The sequence below is a fragment of the Ambystoma mexicanum genome, chromosome 11 (assembly GCF_040938575.1).
Source record: "Ambystoma mexicanum isolate Mex_15411 chromosome 11, UKY_AmexF1_1, whole genome shotgun sequence".
NCBI classification, from domain to species: domain Eukaryota; kingdom Metazoa; phylum Chordata; class Amphibia; order Caudata; family Ambystomatidae; genus Ambystoma; species Ambystoma mexicanum.
Window position 1 is genome coordinate 977161664 of NC_090934.1, and position 18970 is coordinate 977180633.

The following is an 18970-nucleotide window of genomic DNA, read 5'->3' on the forward strand; positions in this document are numbered from 1 at the left end:
TCGGCACCCAGGGTGTTCACCAAGTGCCTCGCACCGGTGGCGGCACGGCTGCGCCTACAGGGGATCCACGTCTACCCCTACCAGGACGACTGGCTCATCCGGGCAAGGACAAGGGAGCTCGCCGTGGAGCACACTGCGAAGACCGTCCAGCTGCTCACGGACCTGGGATTCTCCATCAACTTTCCAAAATCCCACCTGCTTCCGTCGCAAGTCGCCCTGTTTCTGGGAGCCAAGCTCGACACAGTGGCACGGCTGGCCTCGCCGTCGGAGGAAAGGACCAGGACCATTCTGGTCAAGGTGCAGCGTCTGCTAGCCACGGACATGGCCAGGGTAACATCTATCAAATCCCTCCTCGGGATGAGGTCCTCCTGCATTTATCTGGTGCGCTTTTGCAGGCTTCAGATGCGCCCCTTACAAGAGTTCCTCGACGCCCGCTGGGTCCAGTCGACGGGCAGCTTCGAGGACAGGATCCTTCTTAACAAGACGTTCCGTCGGGCAATCCGGTGGTGGGGTACCCGCTTCATATGTCGGCGGGCACAGACTTTCAGAACCCAGCTCACCAGGTGACAGTGACGACGGACGCCTCCCTGGAAGGTTGGGGAGCGCACTCCGGAGATCTTCACGCGAGAGGCCTTTGGTTCCCGGAGGAGAAGTCTCTCCACATCAACATCTTGGAGCTCAGCGCAGTGTTCTGGGCCCTCCGGTCCTTTCTTCCGTCCCTCAAGGGCAAGGTGGTGAGGATCTTCACAGACAACACCACCACAATGTTCTACACCTGGATGCAGGGCGGAACCAGGTCCCCTGCCCTATCCAAGGAAGCCCAGGATCTGTGGCATTGGGCCGTCGCCCAGGGGAAGTTTCTGGTGCCTCTTCATCTGGCAGGAATAAAAAACACGATCGCCGACTCACTCAGCAGGGAGCTGCGCTCGTGCCACGAGTGGGAACTACGCCAGGATCAGGTGGATCAACTCTTCCGACGATGGGGCGAACCCCAAATCGATCTCTTCCCGACGGTGACGAATTCCAAGTGCCAGAGGTTCGCCAGCAGGTTCCCCCAGCCGAGGAGCATGCGCAATACGTTCTCGTTCCCCTGGGATGGCCTATTTCTTTATGCGTTCCCTCCGCTGCCATTGCTGCTCCGGCGGATCAACCAGCTCAAGAGGTCCCGGTGCAGGATGATCCTCATCGCACCGGCGTGGCCGAGACAGATCTGGTTCCCGGACCTTCTGGACTTGTCAACGTCCCCACCAGTCAAGCTGCTGATGGACGCAGACCTTCTCTCCAGAGAAGGAGGCGCCATTCTTCACCACAACCTGGAGTCGACATCCCGGCTGACTGCAGCGAGGTTCTTGCAAAGGCCAGGGCGTCGTCAACTCTCAAGTGCTACGGACATAAATGGAAGAGGTTCTCTGTCTGGTGCCGTGCACAGAAGATTAACCCTCTGCGGATTACGGCCCCTCAAGTACTGCCGTACCTACTGTCACTGGCCAAAGCTGGACTGGCTCACGCCTCCATCAAAATACATCTGGCTGCAATCTCCCGTCCTTGTGGTCTCATCGCCTGGTGAAAGAATTCATGAAGGGACTATTCCGATCATTCCCGCCGGTGAAGGCTCCTGCCCCAGCGTGGGAGCTTAATGTCGTGCTGACCAGGCTCATGGGGGGGGGGGGGGGGGGGGGGTCCCATTCGAGCCTATGCATTCGGCGCCTTTGAAGTTCCTGTCATGGAAGACAGCTTTCCTCGTGGCCATCACCTCCGCACGACGAGTGGAAGAGATCCAGGCCCTATCTTGCAAGCCTCCATACTTGACCTTTCATGACACAAGTGTGGTGCTGAGGACACACCCCTCCTTTATGCCCAAGGTGCCGTCGGACTTCCACCTCAACGAGCCCTTGGTGTTGCCAGTTTTCTTCCCGTCACCTTCGTCGCTGGCCGAGAGGACTTTGCACTCGCTGGATGTAGTTAGAGCACTGAATTTCTACGTGGACCGCACGCAAGAGTTTTCGGAAGACGTCACAGCTGTTTGTGAACTTTGGGACTGTGAATCGAGGGAAGGCTCTCTCGAAGACTTCCATTTCCAGATGGCTCTCCGGCTGCATCATGCACTGTCACCGGTTGGCAAACCGACCGCTGCCCGGCTGTCCGAGAGCCCATTCGACCAGAGCGATCGCTGCTACCACGGCGTTCCTGTCTGGTGTTCCCCTGCTGGACATCTGCAGGGCTGCGACGTGGAGGTCGACGCACACCTTCACAAGATTCTCCAGGGAGGAGTCCAGGGTCGGCCAAGCAGTGCTGTGCAACCTGTTCGCCTAAGGTGAGCCTGGTGAGGAGGTAAGAGTTGCTTAATGTTGAGTTTTTGTATTGAGCCTGTTGCCACCTCCCGTGGTTGTGCATGTGTGTACTGCTCTGTATTCTCTTATTCATGAGCATGTGAATCCATGCCAGACCCCATGCTGGAGAAGGAACAAGTTACTTACCTGTAACTGTTGTTCTCCAGCATGGGTCTGGCATAGATTCACATGCGATCCCTCCCGCCTACCCCTCTGCGGCTCTTCACTTGGTCATACTGCCACTTTACGTGCTACCAAATCTGAGGGTGGCTGCCAGAGGCGGGGCTTAGGGAGAGGGCAGTCATTGGCTGGGGGCAGTATGACCCAGAGACCAGTGATTCGTTACTACTAAGAAAGACCGATCAGAAACTAAACTGATACTGATTCTTTTCTATACCGAGGATTCCCGGCCTGACTGGGAATATTCATGAGCATGTGAATCCATGTCAGACCCATGCTGGAGAACAACAGTTACAGGTAAGTAACTTTTTCCTTACGTGATGTACACTCAAAAATGCCTTTTAAGGCTTGGGTCAAAAGAGGCATGCCATTAACTACAATCCATTGTCTACAATACGAAAAAACAGCCCTCAGGCCAACGGGCGTGCTCGAGGCATTTATACAGCTGATGACGTCCGCGCTCGACGGATGCCGCCGAGGGACATGGACGCCGCAGCCTCGAGTGGACCGCCCTCTGGTGGAGAGAGAGAAAATATTTTTCGAAGCAGCAAAGCTGAAGGCAATGATCTTTCTATCTAAGATGAGGAATACAGGGAGGAACATGCAATCGAAAGAACTTTAAAGTTGGTAAGTAACTTGTTCTTCTAACGCATCGTTGCATCTTCGTCAGGCCAACGCAGACGCCATGCTGGCAGCTGCTAACCCAAAGCTCATGGCGGGAAAATCGCGTATTTCCTCCCGGAACTCCCTATGCAGAGCCAAACACGTTTTTAGGCGGGGCTCAAGCTAGTGGTGAAGACCTCATGGAATCCACTGTGGCCCATATTGACACCTCTGGCCGTGCCATCTGTATCGCCACGGACATGAGGACAGCCTGGCTCCGTGCGATGAAATAAATTCAACCCCGACATCCAGGAACACTAATTAGATCTACCGTTCAAGAGGAGGGGGGGGACCTCTTCCACTCCACCACAGACGCAGAGCTGGACAAGAAGAAAAACAGCTCACAAATGGCCACATTTTCATCCATCTTTACAGAGACCATGCCCACGTCGTACACCCAGTCGCAGCAGTGCTTTGACAGGGGGCGTACGTATGGAGGGTTCCGCGGCTTCCAGAAACAGAGATCCAGGCAGCCGGACTGCTCACCATCTCAGAACCGGCGTAAGCAACAAAAAAGGGGGTGGTAAGGGCTTTTTGCAGTCTCCCCTCCTCCGCAACAGCCTCTGAGCGAAAGAATACATGACATGCCCCTTCGGATCCACGTGTCTCTAGTGAGGGGCAGGCTTGCTCTCCATGCACATTTCTGGCATCAGAATTTCAGGGACCCCTGGATCCTCTCTGTAGTTTCCACGGGGTAACGCCTCCCTATCCCAGCCTCTCCTCATTCCTCCCCTCCACTCCCTCAAGTTGGGACAGCAACTCTTCTGGCGGAAATCCGGTCACTCATAGAGAGCCAGGCAGTGAAGAAAGTCCCAGCCTCCCAGCAAGACTTGGGCTTTTACTCTAGGATTTTCTCCATTCATAAGAAGAATCAAGCGGGCCTGAGAGTTGTGCTGGACCTTTCCACCCTGAATCTCTTCTTACCCCTTCAGAAATTGAAGATGATTACATCAGCTTTTATAGCGGAGACATTGTGCAAGGGAGACTGGATGTGCGCCATGGATCTGAAGGACTCGTACCTACACATCCTTATTTGGCAGCCCCATCGTTCTTTCCTACGGTTCAGGATCATGGGCTACCATTTTCAGTACAAGGTCCTTCATTTTGGCCTCAATTCGGCCCCCAGGGTCTTTACCAGGCTCATGAATATGGTGGCTGACCTCCTCAGAGCGCAGGGCCTCCACATCTACCCATACCTCATCTACTAGCTCGTCAGGGCTACATGTCCGAAGCGGTTCACTGCCTTTCCCATGCCCTTATGAACACAATGCATGATCTGGGCTTCTCGCTCAATCTCAAGAAGTCGCAGCTGCAGCCCACACAGACTGATCTTGGGCCTCATCTGGGACATGTGCTCAGAGAAAGCATTTCCATCGGAGGACAAGATCTTGGCCATCAAGATGGCCTCAACCCACTTCCTCAGCAGAGAAGTGACCTCGGCATGGTGGTACCAGCATCTCCTGGATTTCTTGGCGGTGGTCCTATTAGCCGTTCCACACACAAGATTAAGGATGAGGAGGATTCAGCTGCACTTCGCGGCCTCTCAATCCGAGATGATCAACGTTACTCCATCTCTCCACCCGGACCTAACATGGTGGTCTAGGGACTGCAACCTATGGACGGGCAAGCCCTTTCAGCTTCCCTCCCCGCAGACCACTATCACCACAGACTCCTTGCTTGAGGGCTGGGGAACCACCCTTGAAGATTTCTCAGTCCACAGCACCTGGACTCGACAAGAGCAGGAATACCACATCAATTGGTTGGAGCTGAACACCATCTGGCTAGTGCTCTGAGCATTCCTACCACTTCTCAATGGCAAGGTTGTCCTCATCAAGACATAAACTCAACCAGCATGGACTAAGTCAACAAGCAGGAGGCACCAGATCCCCCTCCTCTGTGCTGACTGGCAATCAGCATGTGGGAGTGGGCCCTGGAAAACGACATCCACCTCAGGGCAGTCCACCTCCCGGGGGAATCCAACCTGGAAGCAGACAGGCTCAGCAGGTTGGGAGAGGACAATTACGAGTGACAGCTAAACAACCGCGTTATTAAGGAGATCTTCAACAGGTGGGGTTATCCCCAGGTGGATCTCTTTGCCACCTGACACAACAAGAAGGGCCCTCAGTTCGCCTCCTGGCAGGGCCAGGGCCCCGGCTCCCTGGGCGATGCATTTCAGCTTCAGTGGAACGGCATGAAGGCTTACACCTTCCCGCCCACACCGTTGATTCACAGAGTGATTTGCAAGATCAAGGAGTCTCGCCAACTCAAAATCATTCTAATAGCTCCATGGTGTCCGGCCAGGCCATGGTTTTCTGAGCTGCTCCGCCTCCGATTCACCTCCTGATGGGCCCAGCTAATCTTCTGACGCTCTAGGGGGGCAGGGACATCCACCCAGCACCTCAGAAACTAGCCCTCACAGCATGGTACCTGAGCAGGTAATACTCTGGCACCTCAGCCTCTCCCAGGATAATCTGGAAATCATACAGGGCGCAAGGAGGAAGGCTACCAGGGCCCAGTATAAAAGCAAATGGATCAGGTTCAACCACTGGGCAGACTCCAGGGAAATTGACCCCCTGGCATGTACCTTGGACGATGTGCTATCCTTCTCGGCGCACCTCTCCCACTAGGGGGGGAGAGGGTGAGGTCTGGGGTCTGGTTGGACACCTGTTGTACATACCTCGCAGTCATCGGGGCTTACAGGAACTCAGAAGGAGGGGGGGTCGTCTCCTCCAATCCTATCGTCAAGAAACATTTGACTGGGCTCGCAAGGCTCTACTCACCCATCAAGAGGCCACACCCCACGTGGGACATTAACATATTATTGGGCGCCCTGGCGCATAAACTGTTTGAACCAGTGGCGTCCGCGGACATGTCTGGTCACCATCAAGACGGCCTTACTGGTCGGCCACCCGTCGGCTCGTAGAGTCATCGAAATCCAGGCGCTGGTCGCCTCGGAACCATATACTACCTTTCACAGGGACATCGTAGTCCTGCGGACACACCCAGCATTTCTGCCCAAGGTGCCGTCTGCTTTTCACTTGAATGAGGAAATAGTCCTTCCTACATTCTTTGCCGATCCTAAGGACGAAGCACAGAGTGCAGCACTGCCTGGATGTCAGGCGTGCTCTGAAGTTCTACTTAGACGGGACCAAGGGCTTCCGCAAATCGGATCCCCCGTTTGTCACCTTCGGAGGCTCAAGACCAGGCTATCGGGCTTCCAAGGCCTCCATATCCCGCTGGATGGTCTCTGCCATCAAAGAAGCGTACGAGGGCCAGCACAAGCCGCTGCGGGGCAACATGCATGCCCACGCAGTCAGGGCCAAGGCAAAGGCCATTGCATTTCAGCGCCATGTCGCTTGGCAAGTCATAAGCAGGGCTGCCACTTTGGCCACTCTTCTGCAAGCATTACTGTTTATATGCCAGCTCTAGATCTGACGCAGCTTTCGGACAGGTGGTTCTCAGGAACCTGTTTGCTTAAGGAGGGTCTCCTCTCCCCCTGGGGCTTCATTTAGTTGTAATCGCCCATGCAATATGGAGGAGAGGGGAGGGGACGGGACGTAAGAGTAATTATAAGTTACTCACTGTAGTGACTAACATACTCTTAGTCTGTAGTCCCCTTTCCTCCATACGTCCCACCAGCCTCCCCCATAATAATACTAGTGTCATCAGGCAATGTTAACTCTATTGTCGACGCGTCAATGGGGACTGATGTATGGCACCGTAGGCCGGAGTCAGGGCAGCGCATGCTCCCTTGGCCACACCCCTGCGCACCACTGAATTTAAAGGGGAAGAAGGTTTTTTTTCTGGTGAAAAAGGTTCCGTCTCACGTCCGTTGGAAGGGACACCCATGCAGTATGGAGGAAAGTGGACTATGGACTAAATAGTAGGTTAGTCACTACGGTGAGTAATTTATAATTTACTCACTGTAGTGACTACCTCACTCCCAGCCCATAGTCCCCCGTCCACTCTAAAAAGTATCCTCTATTATTGCTTGAATGGTCTCAGACCTGACGATAGAAAAGGACTGAAGGGCGATGCGCGGCGGAGCTCTGGAGGGCAGGGTCACGGCCGCGTACAGTGCCCCACGTAAAAATATAAAAGGACTAAACCTGAATGTCCCACAAGTATGGAGGAAAGGGGACTATGGACTCGGAGTAAGGTAGTCCCTACGGTGAGTAACTTTATTTTCCAGCACCCATTTGTTTTAATAAATGTTTGTAGCGAAAAACATGTCTCCTCTGTCTCCGCGTCTTATTCCTGGCTCCTCGCAGGATATACAGGGATTCTTCCTGTTTTCTCTCAATAGGATTGACTCTGTTAGAGTTGCTGAAGGGGTTGTGAAGGGAGTTACTCATCGGAACAGGAGTCCTTATTCAGTAAAGGGATTCTCCCGCGGTGATGTCACGCTTGCCTCTAATTCTAGGGAGTGTATTGCGTAGTGGGCTCGCCTCCCTAGCCTCACAAGGAATGTCTTCCCCCTGGGGAGAAGTGACTGAATACCACAATTAATCACATACCCTTCCTTTGGAGGTTTAAATTACCCTGCTCTGTTGACAGGGAATATGCTAAGAAAATCAAAGTTTCCTTGCTCCTTTCCCCTTTTTATGCTGTTCTACAAAGCAATAGAGCTGGATATCTAAAAACCAGTGCATTATTCTAGCGTTAGTCTTTTCTCAGACTTAGCCATGTAAGTGGGGAATGGTCTGTGACCAATCTGAATTTTCATCCTATGAGGTAATATTTAAGTTGTCATCGCCCACTTAATGGCTAAAGCTTCTAACTCCATAGTCGCATTGGTTCTGCTCCCTTTGGAAAAGCTTTCTGCTCATGTACAGGACAATGTGCTCAATACCCTCGTACTCTTGGGACAGGATAGCTCCAATGCCAACTTTTGATGCATCAGTTTGGGGTATGAACTCCTGATTAAAGTTGGGCACTTGTAATGCTGGCTTGTAGCATAAGGTGTTCTTTTATCTGTGAAAGCTATCCCGATCCTGATTGTCCCAAGCCAATTTTTGGGGCTTTGCGGTTTTGGGCAGTAATCGTAGAATAGTAAGCGATGAAGCACCTATAGTATGCCGTTAGTCATAAGAACACCCTGAGCTCCCTTTTGGTCTTGGGAGTGTGTGTGTGTGAGTTTTAATGCTTTTACTTTTCCTACTTGGGGCTGAGCCAGTCAATTGCACACAAAAGTCCTAAGTATCTGACTGTAGGTTGGGCTAGCTGACATTTCTTCCTCAATACCCTGACGATTTCATATAAGTGAAAAAAAACGTTCTTCGCAGGTTCTACTATGGATTACAATATCGTTAAGGTATGCACCACAAAAATGGAAGAAGGGTTGCAACACTCGATCCACCAGGCGTTGGAAGGTTACCGGGGCTCCATGTAGTCCAAAGGGTAATACAGGAAATTAAAATCATTCCTGAGGATGGAAAATGCTGGTTTCTCTCTATTGGATGGGTTGAGAAGGACTTGCCTATAGCCATTAGTGAGATCAATCTTGGAGAGGAATTTCGCACTGCAGAATTTGTCAAGTAAATTATCAGTTTGGGGCATCTGATGATTGGCAAACTGTGAGATGGAATTCACATTCTGAAAAATTGATACAGAACCTCCAGGATTGATCAGGTTTTGCTACCAAGACTATTGGCGAAGACCATGGACTCTCCCAAAGGCTCAATAATATAAGCTTTGAGCATGTTTTCCACTTCCTGACCGATTATTTCCTTAATGGACTCGGGGATGCAATCGAGTTAAGGTTCTCTACCTTCCCTGGGGCTGTTCAAACGGTCTGTACAAAGTTCTTAACTCTCCCCGTTTGGTTACAAAAGACATCAGGGAATTGGTGTAATAGACCCGTGATATCTTGTTGAGTGGGGCCCAGATCTGATGATATAAGGTTATTCTCTTGGCCCACTAAAGTGAGTAGCATAGCCATTGTTATGGTAGAATTCTCAGAGGGGTCTATCCGCCACACCAGGCTTCCACTGGTGTTGAAAGATCAATTTTATCAATGTTCCTCATCTTTCTCTCTGACTCTCTTGGTCTTTCTTAGACATAGGTAAGTTTCTCTTTTTGTAGTTGACTCTCACTCTTTTGATCACTCACATTTCACCCAAGGGAAACAATGGTAAATCCTGTATTGATTTTCACTGTCTTGATTATTGGCTTTCTCACCCTCTTGGTCATTAGCCTTCTCATTGGGAGGAGTATGATGAACCCAGTGGTGATTTTCACTCTTGTTTATCAACCTTCACCCTGGGACGATTATGATGATACCAGTGATGTCTCACTCTCTTGATTTAGTCCTCTCACAGGAACGAGTATGATGCTCACAAGTCTGGTCCTATCACTGGGATGAGTATGCTGATCTTCACGGTCGTTAGATTTGGGTTTCTCATATACATTAATGTCTCTTTACATGTGATATAAACACCACTCTCCCTGGGTCTCTGCCTCTTCCCTTTACCTTCTCTGCAATGGTGCTGCGTCACCAGGTCAGTGTCGTCCTTCTCGGGTGCTTTCACCATTGTCTGGATGGATCGGGTTCTCACTTCTTCCTACAGCACGTGCCAAAGTGACTCCTCATGAGCAGTTTTGCATTTGAGGATGCTCTCCCTCTTTCCAGCTGTGCCACTGCTCCTTTCTCAAATTTCCCTCCTGGGAAATACTGGGACTACTACCAAGTTTGCAGGTTTCAGTCTACCTTCTTCCTGACTACAGCACCTCCCATTCCTCTCCTCTGTGCTTGCTGACCCTCCTTTAGCCACCCTCCCACCATCCTTCTCGTCCTTTCCTCTTTTCACCCCTGACGAGGTTGCTAGATAAGTCCGACCTATGAAAGCCTCTTCAAAACAGGTTCATCCCTGTTGCTCTAAAACCATCAAGGACCACATTGACACCCTTGCTCCGGCCCTTGCTGATTTTTGCAACCACTCCTTTGCCTCTGGATCCTTCCCCTCCCCTCTGAAGCACTCCTTTGTGCATCCTCTTCTCAGGAAACCCACAGCTGATCCTTCTTGTCCAGCTAACTGTCGCCCAGTTTCCATTACTCCCTTTCTTGGAAAACTCCTGGAAAAGTTGGCCATCTCTCAGCTTAACCTTCATTCCAATTCTGTTGGCTGTCTCCATGACCACCAGTCTGGCTTGAGAGCTGCCAGAAGCACGGAAACTGCTCTCCTGAACATCCGTGAAGATCTGCTCTCCAACCTTGACTCTAACATTCCCTCTGTCCTCATCCTCCTCGATCTCTCTTCTGCCTTCGACACGGTTGTTAGGCAGAAACCTGTGCAGTTCCCTCTGGGACCACTGCAAAAGATTTAAGACTACTGGTGTTTGGCAGTAAACCCACTTGGTAGCAGTTTGTACCACACAGATTCACTTGGTAGCTGTGGCTGAGCAGTCAGACTTCCCTCAAGAAGAGTTAGGCAGCATAAAGAGTATTCACAATAGGTCAAAAGAACACAGTAGAACAAGTAAATACTGACCAGAGCTTGGTGTAAAAGAGATATAATTATTTATTTAAAACCACATCTAGTAAAACACACAGGCACTAATGTTAAGCAGTTCAAAAACACGGTCACTAAAAGATATACACTCCCTTAAAAGAATATTAGACAAGTCTTAAGTAAAGCCCCACTTATTTTCAGACAGCGGTGAGCGCTTAACGCAGATGGCACTCTAATAATTCGTTTTAAAAAGGCAGAGAAAAGCAGAGTATAATTTGAAACAGATCCCAACACTTTCACAAGAACACAACAAGAGAGGAAGGCAAATGAAAACCGCGAAGAGTTCAGAAGGCCGGATCCACTTTAAGAGGATCAGAACGAAATGTGTCCAAGGTCACACGGTTGAAGTGCACAAAAGTCTTGAAAAGGTTCAGAAAGAGTTGGACCAAAGAAAGGGACCAGTTAGATGGTCAAGGCGGCCAGCCCAGTCCAGAGGGTTAAGGGATTATTATTACCTTGTAGCAATCTTTAGAAAGGGAGGCCTGGCGGACACGGTACCTTAAAGTGGTGAGAATACTCCAGCGGGGGCAGTTGTTCCTGGCAGCGGATGCAAGTCAGTGCTTCGTCCGTGGGAAAAGAGGATCTCGTCGGGGAGGAAGACAGGAGTCCGTTGCACTGCCATGGAAGAAAAGAGCCGCGGAGTTCTCAGGTAAAAGGAGCAGTCCTTTAGTTCACGGTCCACTGGTAAGTGGCTGTCCGGTTGCCAGGGTGCTTGGCACAGGCAATTCGACCACAAGACGTCCTGGGATGCGAGGAAAAAGAAGGTAAACTGGTTGTGCCCACCAGTCAGGGGAAGAAGCCTCTCCAGCCGGGAGATCTTCTCTGTCGTCGGGAAGTGGTGAGTCTGTTCCGCAGGGCTCCACCGGTGGTGTCGTCGTGGTAGGTCGGCTCAGCTTCTCCCTCGTCGGATTCTTAGGTCCTGTGGCGACTTCTGAAGTTCCAGTCCCCAAAGCCCTGCTTTTATGCAGAAAACCCCCATTCACTCAGCCTAGCTGTCACTCAAACATGCTAAGTGGTGAGCCAGCCGGCTCACCACTTGGGCCAATCAGGACAGAGTGTGACTTGAGTTGCCTAGGCAACTCAGTCCAGGGTGCTTAAATCCCCCTCCACCCCTCCTAAGTACCCCAGACAGAGTGGCACCACTTTGGAGGGCTTCTGTGGAGAAGCCCGCCAAAAAGTGGAACAAAGGGCTCGACTTGGGTTGGAGTCACAGAAGAGAACACAAACACCATTTTAGAATCGAGTCCTGGCAAAAAATACCAACCGGCGAATTAATATTAAATAAATAAACCGGCGGTATGTTCGAGGCTATGAGAATTAAATAATTAAAGTTGGTAGCCTTGAACAATGGGAAAATCCCATAGGGATATATTCGCGGTCGAATATAAAAAGTAGTTTCCACTGCCACCTGCCAAAACTTGATCAGGAGTGGGCGGAGACGTGCCCCCTCGATTTACAGACCCCGGGGACAATCGAATTGCCCCGACCAGTATGCCCACAATATGATGGTTTGTACTGGTTTCTGTTCATGATTTGGGACTAGTAAAGCCAATGGTGACTTTACATGCCCTGGGAGACAGTAGTCAGTCACAGGGTATGGAGTCTATGGTGGGGTGTCACTATGACACCCCTGTGTTACTGCATGGAGGGTGCTGTGTAACACACATAGTAAAAACACATGAGACCTATTGGAGTAAAGGACCCCATAGCCCATAAAACACATTAACAGTCAAAGGAACACCATAAATCATGTCCAAGAGTGAGAGAAAAAGAGTCTCACTCTTGGCAGGAGAGAAAAACAAACTTCTGAAATCCAGCAAAGCTGCTGGGGGACTCACTAGGTTAGGAAATTCAGCCTAAAGAGAGAATTCTCCCTAACAACGGTCAACCATACCATCATGCTCAACCGTCTCCGTGAAAACCTGGGTATTACTGATCAGGCTCTAGCCTGGCTGACCTCTTTCCTCTCAGATTGACTCTCCCAGGTCCAACTTGGGTCCTTCCTTTCATCTATCTTCCTCTCTACCTGTGGTGTTCCCCAAGGGTCTAACCTCTCGCCCTGGCTTTTCAACCAATACCTGGCAACTCTCGCCCACTGCATTGCCATTTTCCGCTCACATTTCCAGTGCCACGCTGACTACACTCAACTCATTTTCAGGCTGCCCTCTGCCACCTCCTCTCCCTCTCTCATCTCCGATTGCCTAACTGCCATTCAAGATTGGTGTGCTGCCAATGATCTTTGTCTGAATGCCAGCAAGACGGAGATCCTCCTCATCGGCACACCTTCACCATCCTTTCCCCTCACTCTCTGGCCTGCCTCCCTTGGCCCTCCTCCTACCCCCACCTGCGAGGCTAAGAACCTTGGGGTCATTTTTGACTCCACCCTTTCCTTCTCCGCCCACATCTCTGAGGTCTCTAAAAAGTCAATTTTCCGATTGCACCTCCTCAGCGGTACTCTGCCTTTCCTCTCCTTCCCCCAGTAGCTCATGGTATCCGAAGCTCTGGTTCTCTCTAGCTTGGACTATTGTAAAGGCCTCTTTCTAAATCTACCTGCCTCTACTCTTCGCCCTCTGCAACTAATCCAGAACAGGACTGCGAGACTTGTCCTTGGCCTCCAGCCCTGGGATTGTATCTCTCCAGCTCTGAAATCTCTCCACTGGCTCCCAGTGGATGCAAGGATTGAATTCAAAACACTCTGCATTGTCCACAAGGCTTTCTGGGGCCTGGGTCCAAAATACCTTCAGCTATCCCTCCATAAATACCTCCCCTCTCGAGCTCTTCGCTCCTCGACCTCCAACTCCTTCAGGGTCGGTCTTTTTTTCTAAGAAAGGAGCTGGGGGTAGATCTGTCTTCGGCTGGGGCCTCCCTCTTGAACAGCCTCCCTGCCACTCTAAAACTTGAGGAGAACCATCTCCGGTTCCGGAAGCACCTCAAGACCTTCCTCTTTTCTTCTGCCTTCGCTACCCCTCTCCCCTGCTGATCTGTTCTCTCTTGGCACCATGCACCTGGCCACCCTGTCTTTTGGGCCCATGTACCTGCTCATCCTGCCACCCTCCCGCACTGCCTCCGAGCCACCCCTTGCACTGGGGTCTGTATCTGTACCCATACAGCCCCCCCTTTTTCTTCCTGCACTTATCAGACCTACCCTGTCTACTGCCTTAAACCTAGCACTTGCAAATTGCTGGCTGCATTACCACTGTTTGTTGCCTTTATTATTTATTTATTGTTATTTATCTGTTTCTCCTCTGCTTCGCACTTTCCACCTCTCTCCCCTTCCATGCACTTTTCCCCTCCCCCCCTCTCCCATGCACTTGCACGTTCTCAATGTCACTGGGCCTAGTAAGATTGCTGTTTTGTTCTCCGCTGTTCCCCTCCTGTTCGCCTTGTCGCGCTCTGAAACACTTGTGTGCGAGCGCGATAGAAATAAAATATCAATCAATCTGTAATTAACCCTCTGTTTGGGAGACAGTATTTTCCTGTGTGTACCAGCGTTCCTCTTCCAGTAGCTGGTTTGAAACTCTCTGGCGTGTCTGACGTTCTTCCACTCCACACACTTTTATGAAGCGGCTCCTGGGCTTCCTGAGTCTCTAATGGAGGGTCGTCTTCTGTTTTTAAGCTGTATTCATTATAACTTAATGGGGTTTCTTCATCTCTGCACCCGTCAGGTACTGCTCTTTACCCGAAGTATCACAATAAAAGATATACATGTATTCTTCCTTTATTCTTTCAAAAGGATTGAGACTGTTAGAGTTGCAGAATCAGTTGGGAATCTGAACAGGAGTCTTTTTCTCTCTTGTGGGGATGGGGGGGGGTGTCTCTCCCGGTGAGGTCCTGCTTTCCTTTACCCCTAGGGCGATATTGGGTAGCAGATCACCTCCCTAGCCTCACACGGAACGGTTCCCCACTGGGGAGAAATTACTGTAACTTGCAATTCGTCACAGGACCTATAGCATGATTTGGCAGATTCCTTGTACCGGCCAATTGTTTTTCCTTGCTAGTTCCTCTCAAAAACTTCTTTGTGCACAAGTTTATTATTTGGTTCTCTTCATTCTACAGGTCTTTATTTCTAGCTGTTCTGTTTTAAAATAGTCTTGTGCATCCTTGTGACAATAGTGTTCTGCATCTTTAGCTTTATACTGACATGGGAACCTAGTCCATTCAGTGTGATGAATCTGAGCTATTTGTCCCTTCACCCAAGAGGGGAGCTTCCTCCTTTGAGGCTAGGGAGGTGGGCCCGATAAGGAAGACCCTTTATAGGGGTCTGGGAAAGCGGGACCTCACTCAGTGACTCCCCCTCTAGGGGACAAGGACTCCCATTCCCTTTCAAGAACACACGGTCTGCATATATGGGAATTGAAAAGACTGATGTTACTTGAAGAGAGGGCCCCAAGGATGCCCCTCATCACCCCCAGATTCATGTCACTTCGAAGAGCCAGAAATGCTTGCAGCCACCCATCTTATTTTGGGTAAATCCTGAGTGCACCAATGATTGACAAGTACACTGAAAGGTATCCCCTCAACCAGCCATACAGACCAAATACAATGCAAGTATTCACATGTGAAGGAGAAGAACCGGAGATTGTGGACCGAGAAACCTATATGGACAGCCTCGACGAAGCACTAAGAAGCTGTGGTTCTGACATCATTAGTGACACCACGACACGCATCTTTAGACATGAAGCACACTTGCAGTCCTGCACTGCATCACACAAACATACGCTTGCAAACATAAAGAATATGAGTACACAGTTCTATAACTAGAGGAGAGATACATATACATACAGTCATTACTTTTATTATTTTTTCATTAGCCAAATGCTTTAACGCAGGACCATGGCACAAGAGATCCTGAGCAAGCTTGCAGATGCTTAGAACAATGATTGAGGGGACATATAGCATTATATTTGGAGCCTGATAGAACCACATATCACTTTCCGATAGGGATCCTAGCGTAACATGGACAATGTAGAATCTGCATTATAAAGGTTAGGAAAATTACAGCAGGCCTCAAGCCACTGAGCATGAGATGAGTCAAAGCAGATTCAGGCTGCACAGAGAGCAAGACCGGATCACAGCCAAGGTCGGAGATACAAGGATAAATTCCAATGTCAGACGACAAGGGGACTAGCTGCAGAGAAACTGAATAAATCCTCATAAATATGAGCTGAAGAGCTCTAATTTGTGGTCTCTAAACATGTGGTACAGCCAAATGAGACAATGGACAGTCATCCGTGGTGGGAAAGGGGAGCCGATCCCAGCAAGCCAGACGCAGACTTCAGCAAGTGTTGCGACGTAAGGAGCACATTCTCATAGGCAAAGGTGGTACACACAAGTTAAAATACAGACACATAATAGTTTACATTATCTTGAAGAGGTGCATAGCGAGCTGAGAACTCTATCGAGTCCCCGGCCTGGGGAGATCAGCTCTAGCCAATCACAGCTTAGAAACCCAGGGGTGGATCTCAAGGGGCATGAACCAATGCTAAACCCACTACTCTGCAACAATGTAATAGATAGCTTTTGTGGATGGGACAGGCCAGCCACCTGACATGCGAGGACCACTAGAATAACACCTATAGGGTCCTCCTATAGGTAATAGTAATCTTGGTACCCAAACCCTTGTGATAGGTTTTTCGAGGAAGGGCCCAAGAGTCGTACAAAGCAATGCCGCACGCTGTGGAAAGCTGAGATATAACAGGAGAATTCCTGTTTTCTTGTATTGATCCCTGTTGGTTTTATTTGCAATAAACCGCAGTTTGCACTTGCTATTGGCTGAGCCCTCTTTTTTTTCTAGGGAGGGTGTTGGGCTCTCGAAGTCAGGCGGACCCACAGCCATACTCTGGCATAACTGAGAGTCCCTCCCAACATATATCTGTTTTGAAGCCAAGAAATAGTGACATTGCTTCAACCTATTTGGCTTCAGGTAATGCTGGATTCCTCTTTTACTCAACAGTGAAAGAGGCATGGCATACCCCTTTCGAAACCAGCGTCAGAAATGGAGACTGGGAAATCTTGAATGGAGGAGAATCCTCTACAGAGGCGAGCCTCTGATGGGAGAATGTCCTAGAGGGGCTGAGCTGCTCTGCATCTTGGAACCAGTGGTGGTAGGGTGGAAGAGGGAGCAAGGAAGGACACTAAGGCGGGCACCAAGAGTGGCAAGTCTGCCACGACCGAGACAGGGACGAAAGTATTCTCTCCCGTTGGCGTGTCCACGCTGCAGCTGTGGTGGGGTCTGGGACCTGCAGAACAATGCCGAAACCAGGGTTACATGGAGGAACAAATCTTCTGCTCTGAATACACTGAAGGAGACTTCCGATGCACGCACAATCCCGAAAGCATGTGCTGACATACTGGAGAAGCCGGAGAGAACAAATGAAAATCACCATACTGAGACTCTATCTCGCTGGAACAGACCCAACAGTAACTGAGGTACCAGGGCTGTCCAGAGCAGAGGGAGATGCGTGGAAGGAAGATAGCAGGAAGCAAGAACGGGTTATGGGGAGCTCTAGAAACCAGAGTCCTAAATATTGGCCACGGCCATAGAGATCACCTAAGCTAGAGAATTGGAGGTCAGGAGAACCGTATTAAAAAAATCCACATTGTATATTATCCAAGGAAAAGCGAACCTGGTAAACAAGCAAAACAAAAGTCAAGAGGAGAGCAACCAAATGGGTGGAAAAGGGATGAAGGAAAAATCCCTTTGTTAAAAAGATATAAGACTTTGGATTTGTATTGAGACCTACAATTTTTCTATGGCAGTGAAAGGGGGAGTTTAAGAGTCTTATTTGTTGAACTGACATTAATTTTTATTTGGAGCTGAGAATAATATCCTGAGATGTTACCGAAACCTGGGATAAACAAAGCATGAGACAGAAGCATAGTGCTCTTGTTCGATTTTTTGTTTTTCCACAATGGTATTGCCAGATAGCGATTACCAAATGCAGGCTAGAGAATGTTTGTGAAGGACAAGCACCTGCAATGCCTCTACTGCCTGCACCCCGACCACAAGGAAGTAGAGTGAGAGATATGCCTCGGTTTCTCCAAGAAAACAATGAAGACCAGGCGTAGTAGCATACAGCTCCCCTCTGTCGAAACTAATTTCTGAAGCAGCAAAGCTGGAGAGCTATATTATCATAAGATGAGGCATACGTGGGAGGACACAATCCATTCGAAATACAGTTTTTAAGTGAAAGTGAAACCGTTTATTCTTTTACTGATGATTCCCAGCTTCACGACAGGGAATATTCATGAGCATGTGAATCCATGCCAGACCCATTCTGGAGAACAGTTACAGGTAAGTAACTTAAACCTTAGGCATTTTTCTTTTAGTTTAATAAACACACTTGAAAAGTCCTTTTTGAATCTGATGTCTTCTTCTGGTTCACTACATCAGTCAGGATATGATTTATTTCAATAAGGTTTTTGCTGCAAAAACGAAATTCCAAGATTGTTTCAGATTAGTGCATTTCAGACCTTTCTCACTGTCATTCTTCAACCAGTACCTATTATATTGTTCAGGTTTCTTCAACTGTTGTGTGTAGCTATTTTGAACCGCATATTAATCTAAAAATGATACTTTTACAGGAGAAATGGTGCTACTGGTAAATATTTAGCATTCATATTTATTATATTAACTATGTTTCTTGTCTTTTAGCTTATTGGAGGTTTTGGCTGTGTGTCAGTGTGGTTTATGAGCTGTTTCTCATCTTCATTCTATTTCAGGTAAGGCATGCTCAATTAACATAAAGGGGGATTCAAATATGCATTTAAAGATTTCATTTTTGTTCAATCCTGAACCGTGGTGTCCTCATTTGACTTTGTTCCCCATATCTTCTACCCCACAATAAATTAAATGTATACTTTTTTCTCATTGAGGAGTTTTATCTAAAGTACATGAACATCAATGTCAAATGCACTTAATAAGCAAGACCGTATCTCAATTCCTAGCACTGAATGCTTGTAATGTTATATAACTAGTGCAGCCAGTTAGCCGGTTAATTTACCAATGATAATATTAGTACTTTAAATAGCCATGTGTAGATTTACCTTTTGTAACTACACCAGCTGTGGAGCAGTTATGATGAAAGGCACAGTCCAACTTTGGTAAGAACCCTTCTCACTGGCAGAAATGTATGTGCATGAAAATACTCTGGTCGTCACATATGGGTTCATCCCACATGTTCGAGTGATGAAGTCATTTTACGTCTACGTCCCCTCCATTCTTTTGGGAAATTGCGTCCCAAGGTACGGGACCAGAGCATATTTTGCAGTAAATAAAAATGATTG

At 49.1% G+C, this 18970-nt stretch overlaps 1 protein-coding gene across 1 annotated transcript in view; it reads left to right on the plus strand.

Moving 5' to 3' along the window:
• PTDSS2 (phosphatidylserine synthase 2) overlaps positions 1 to 18970 on the plus strand; it is a 1317303-nt gene that overhangs the window by 211570 nt on the left and 1086763 nt on the right. The window contains exon 4 of the mRNA XM_069624133.1: positions 18339 to 18406. Coding sequence (XP_069480234.1) covers positions 18339 to 18406 — 68 coding nt within the window. The remainder of the gene's footprint in view (positions 1 to 18338; positions 18407 to 18970) is intronic.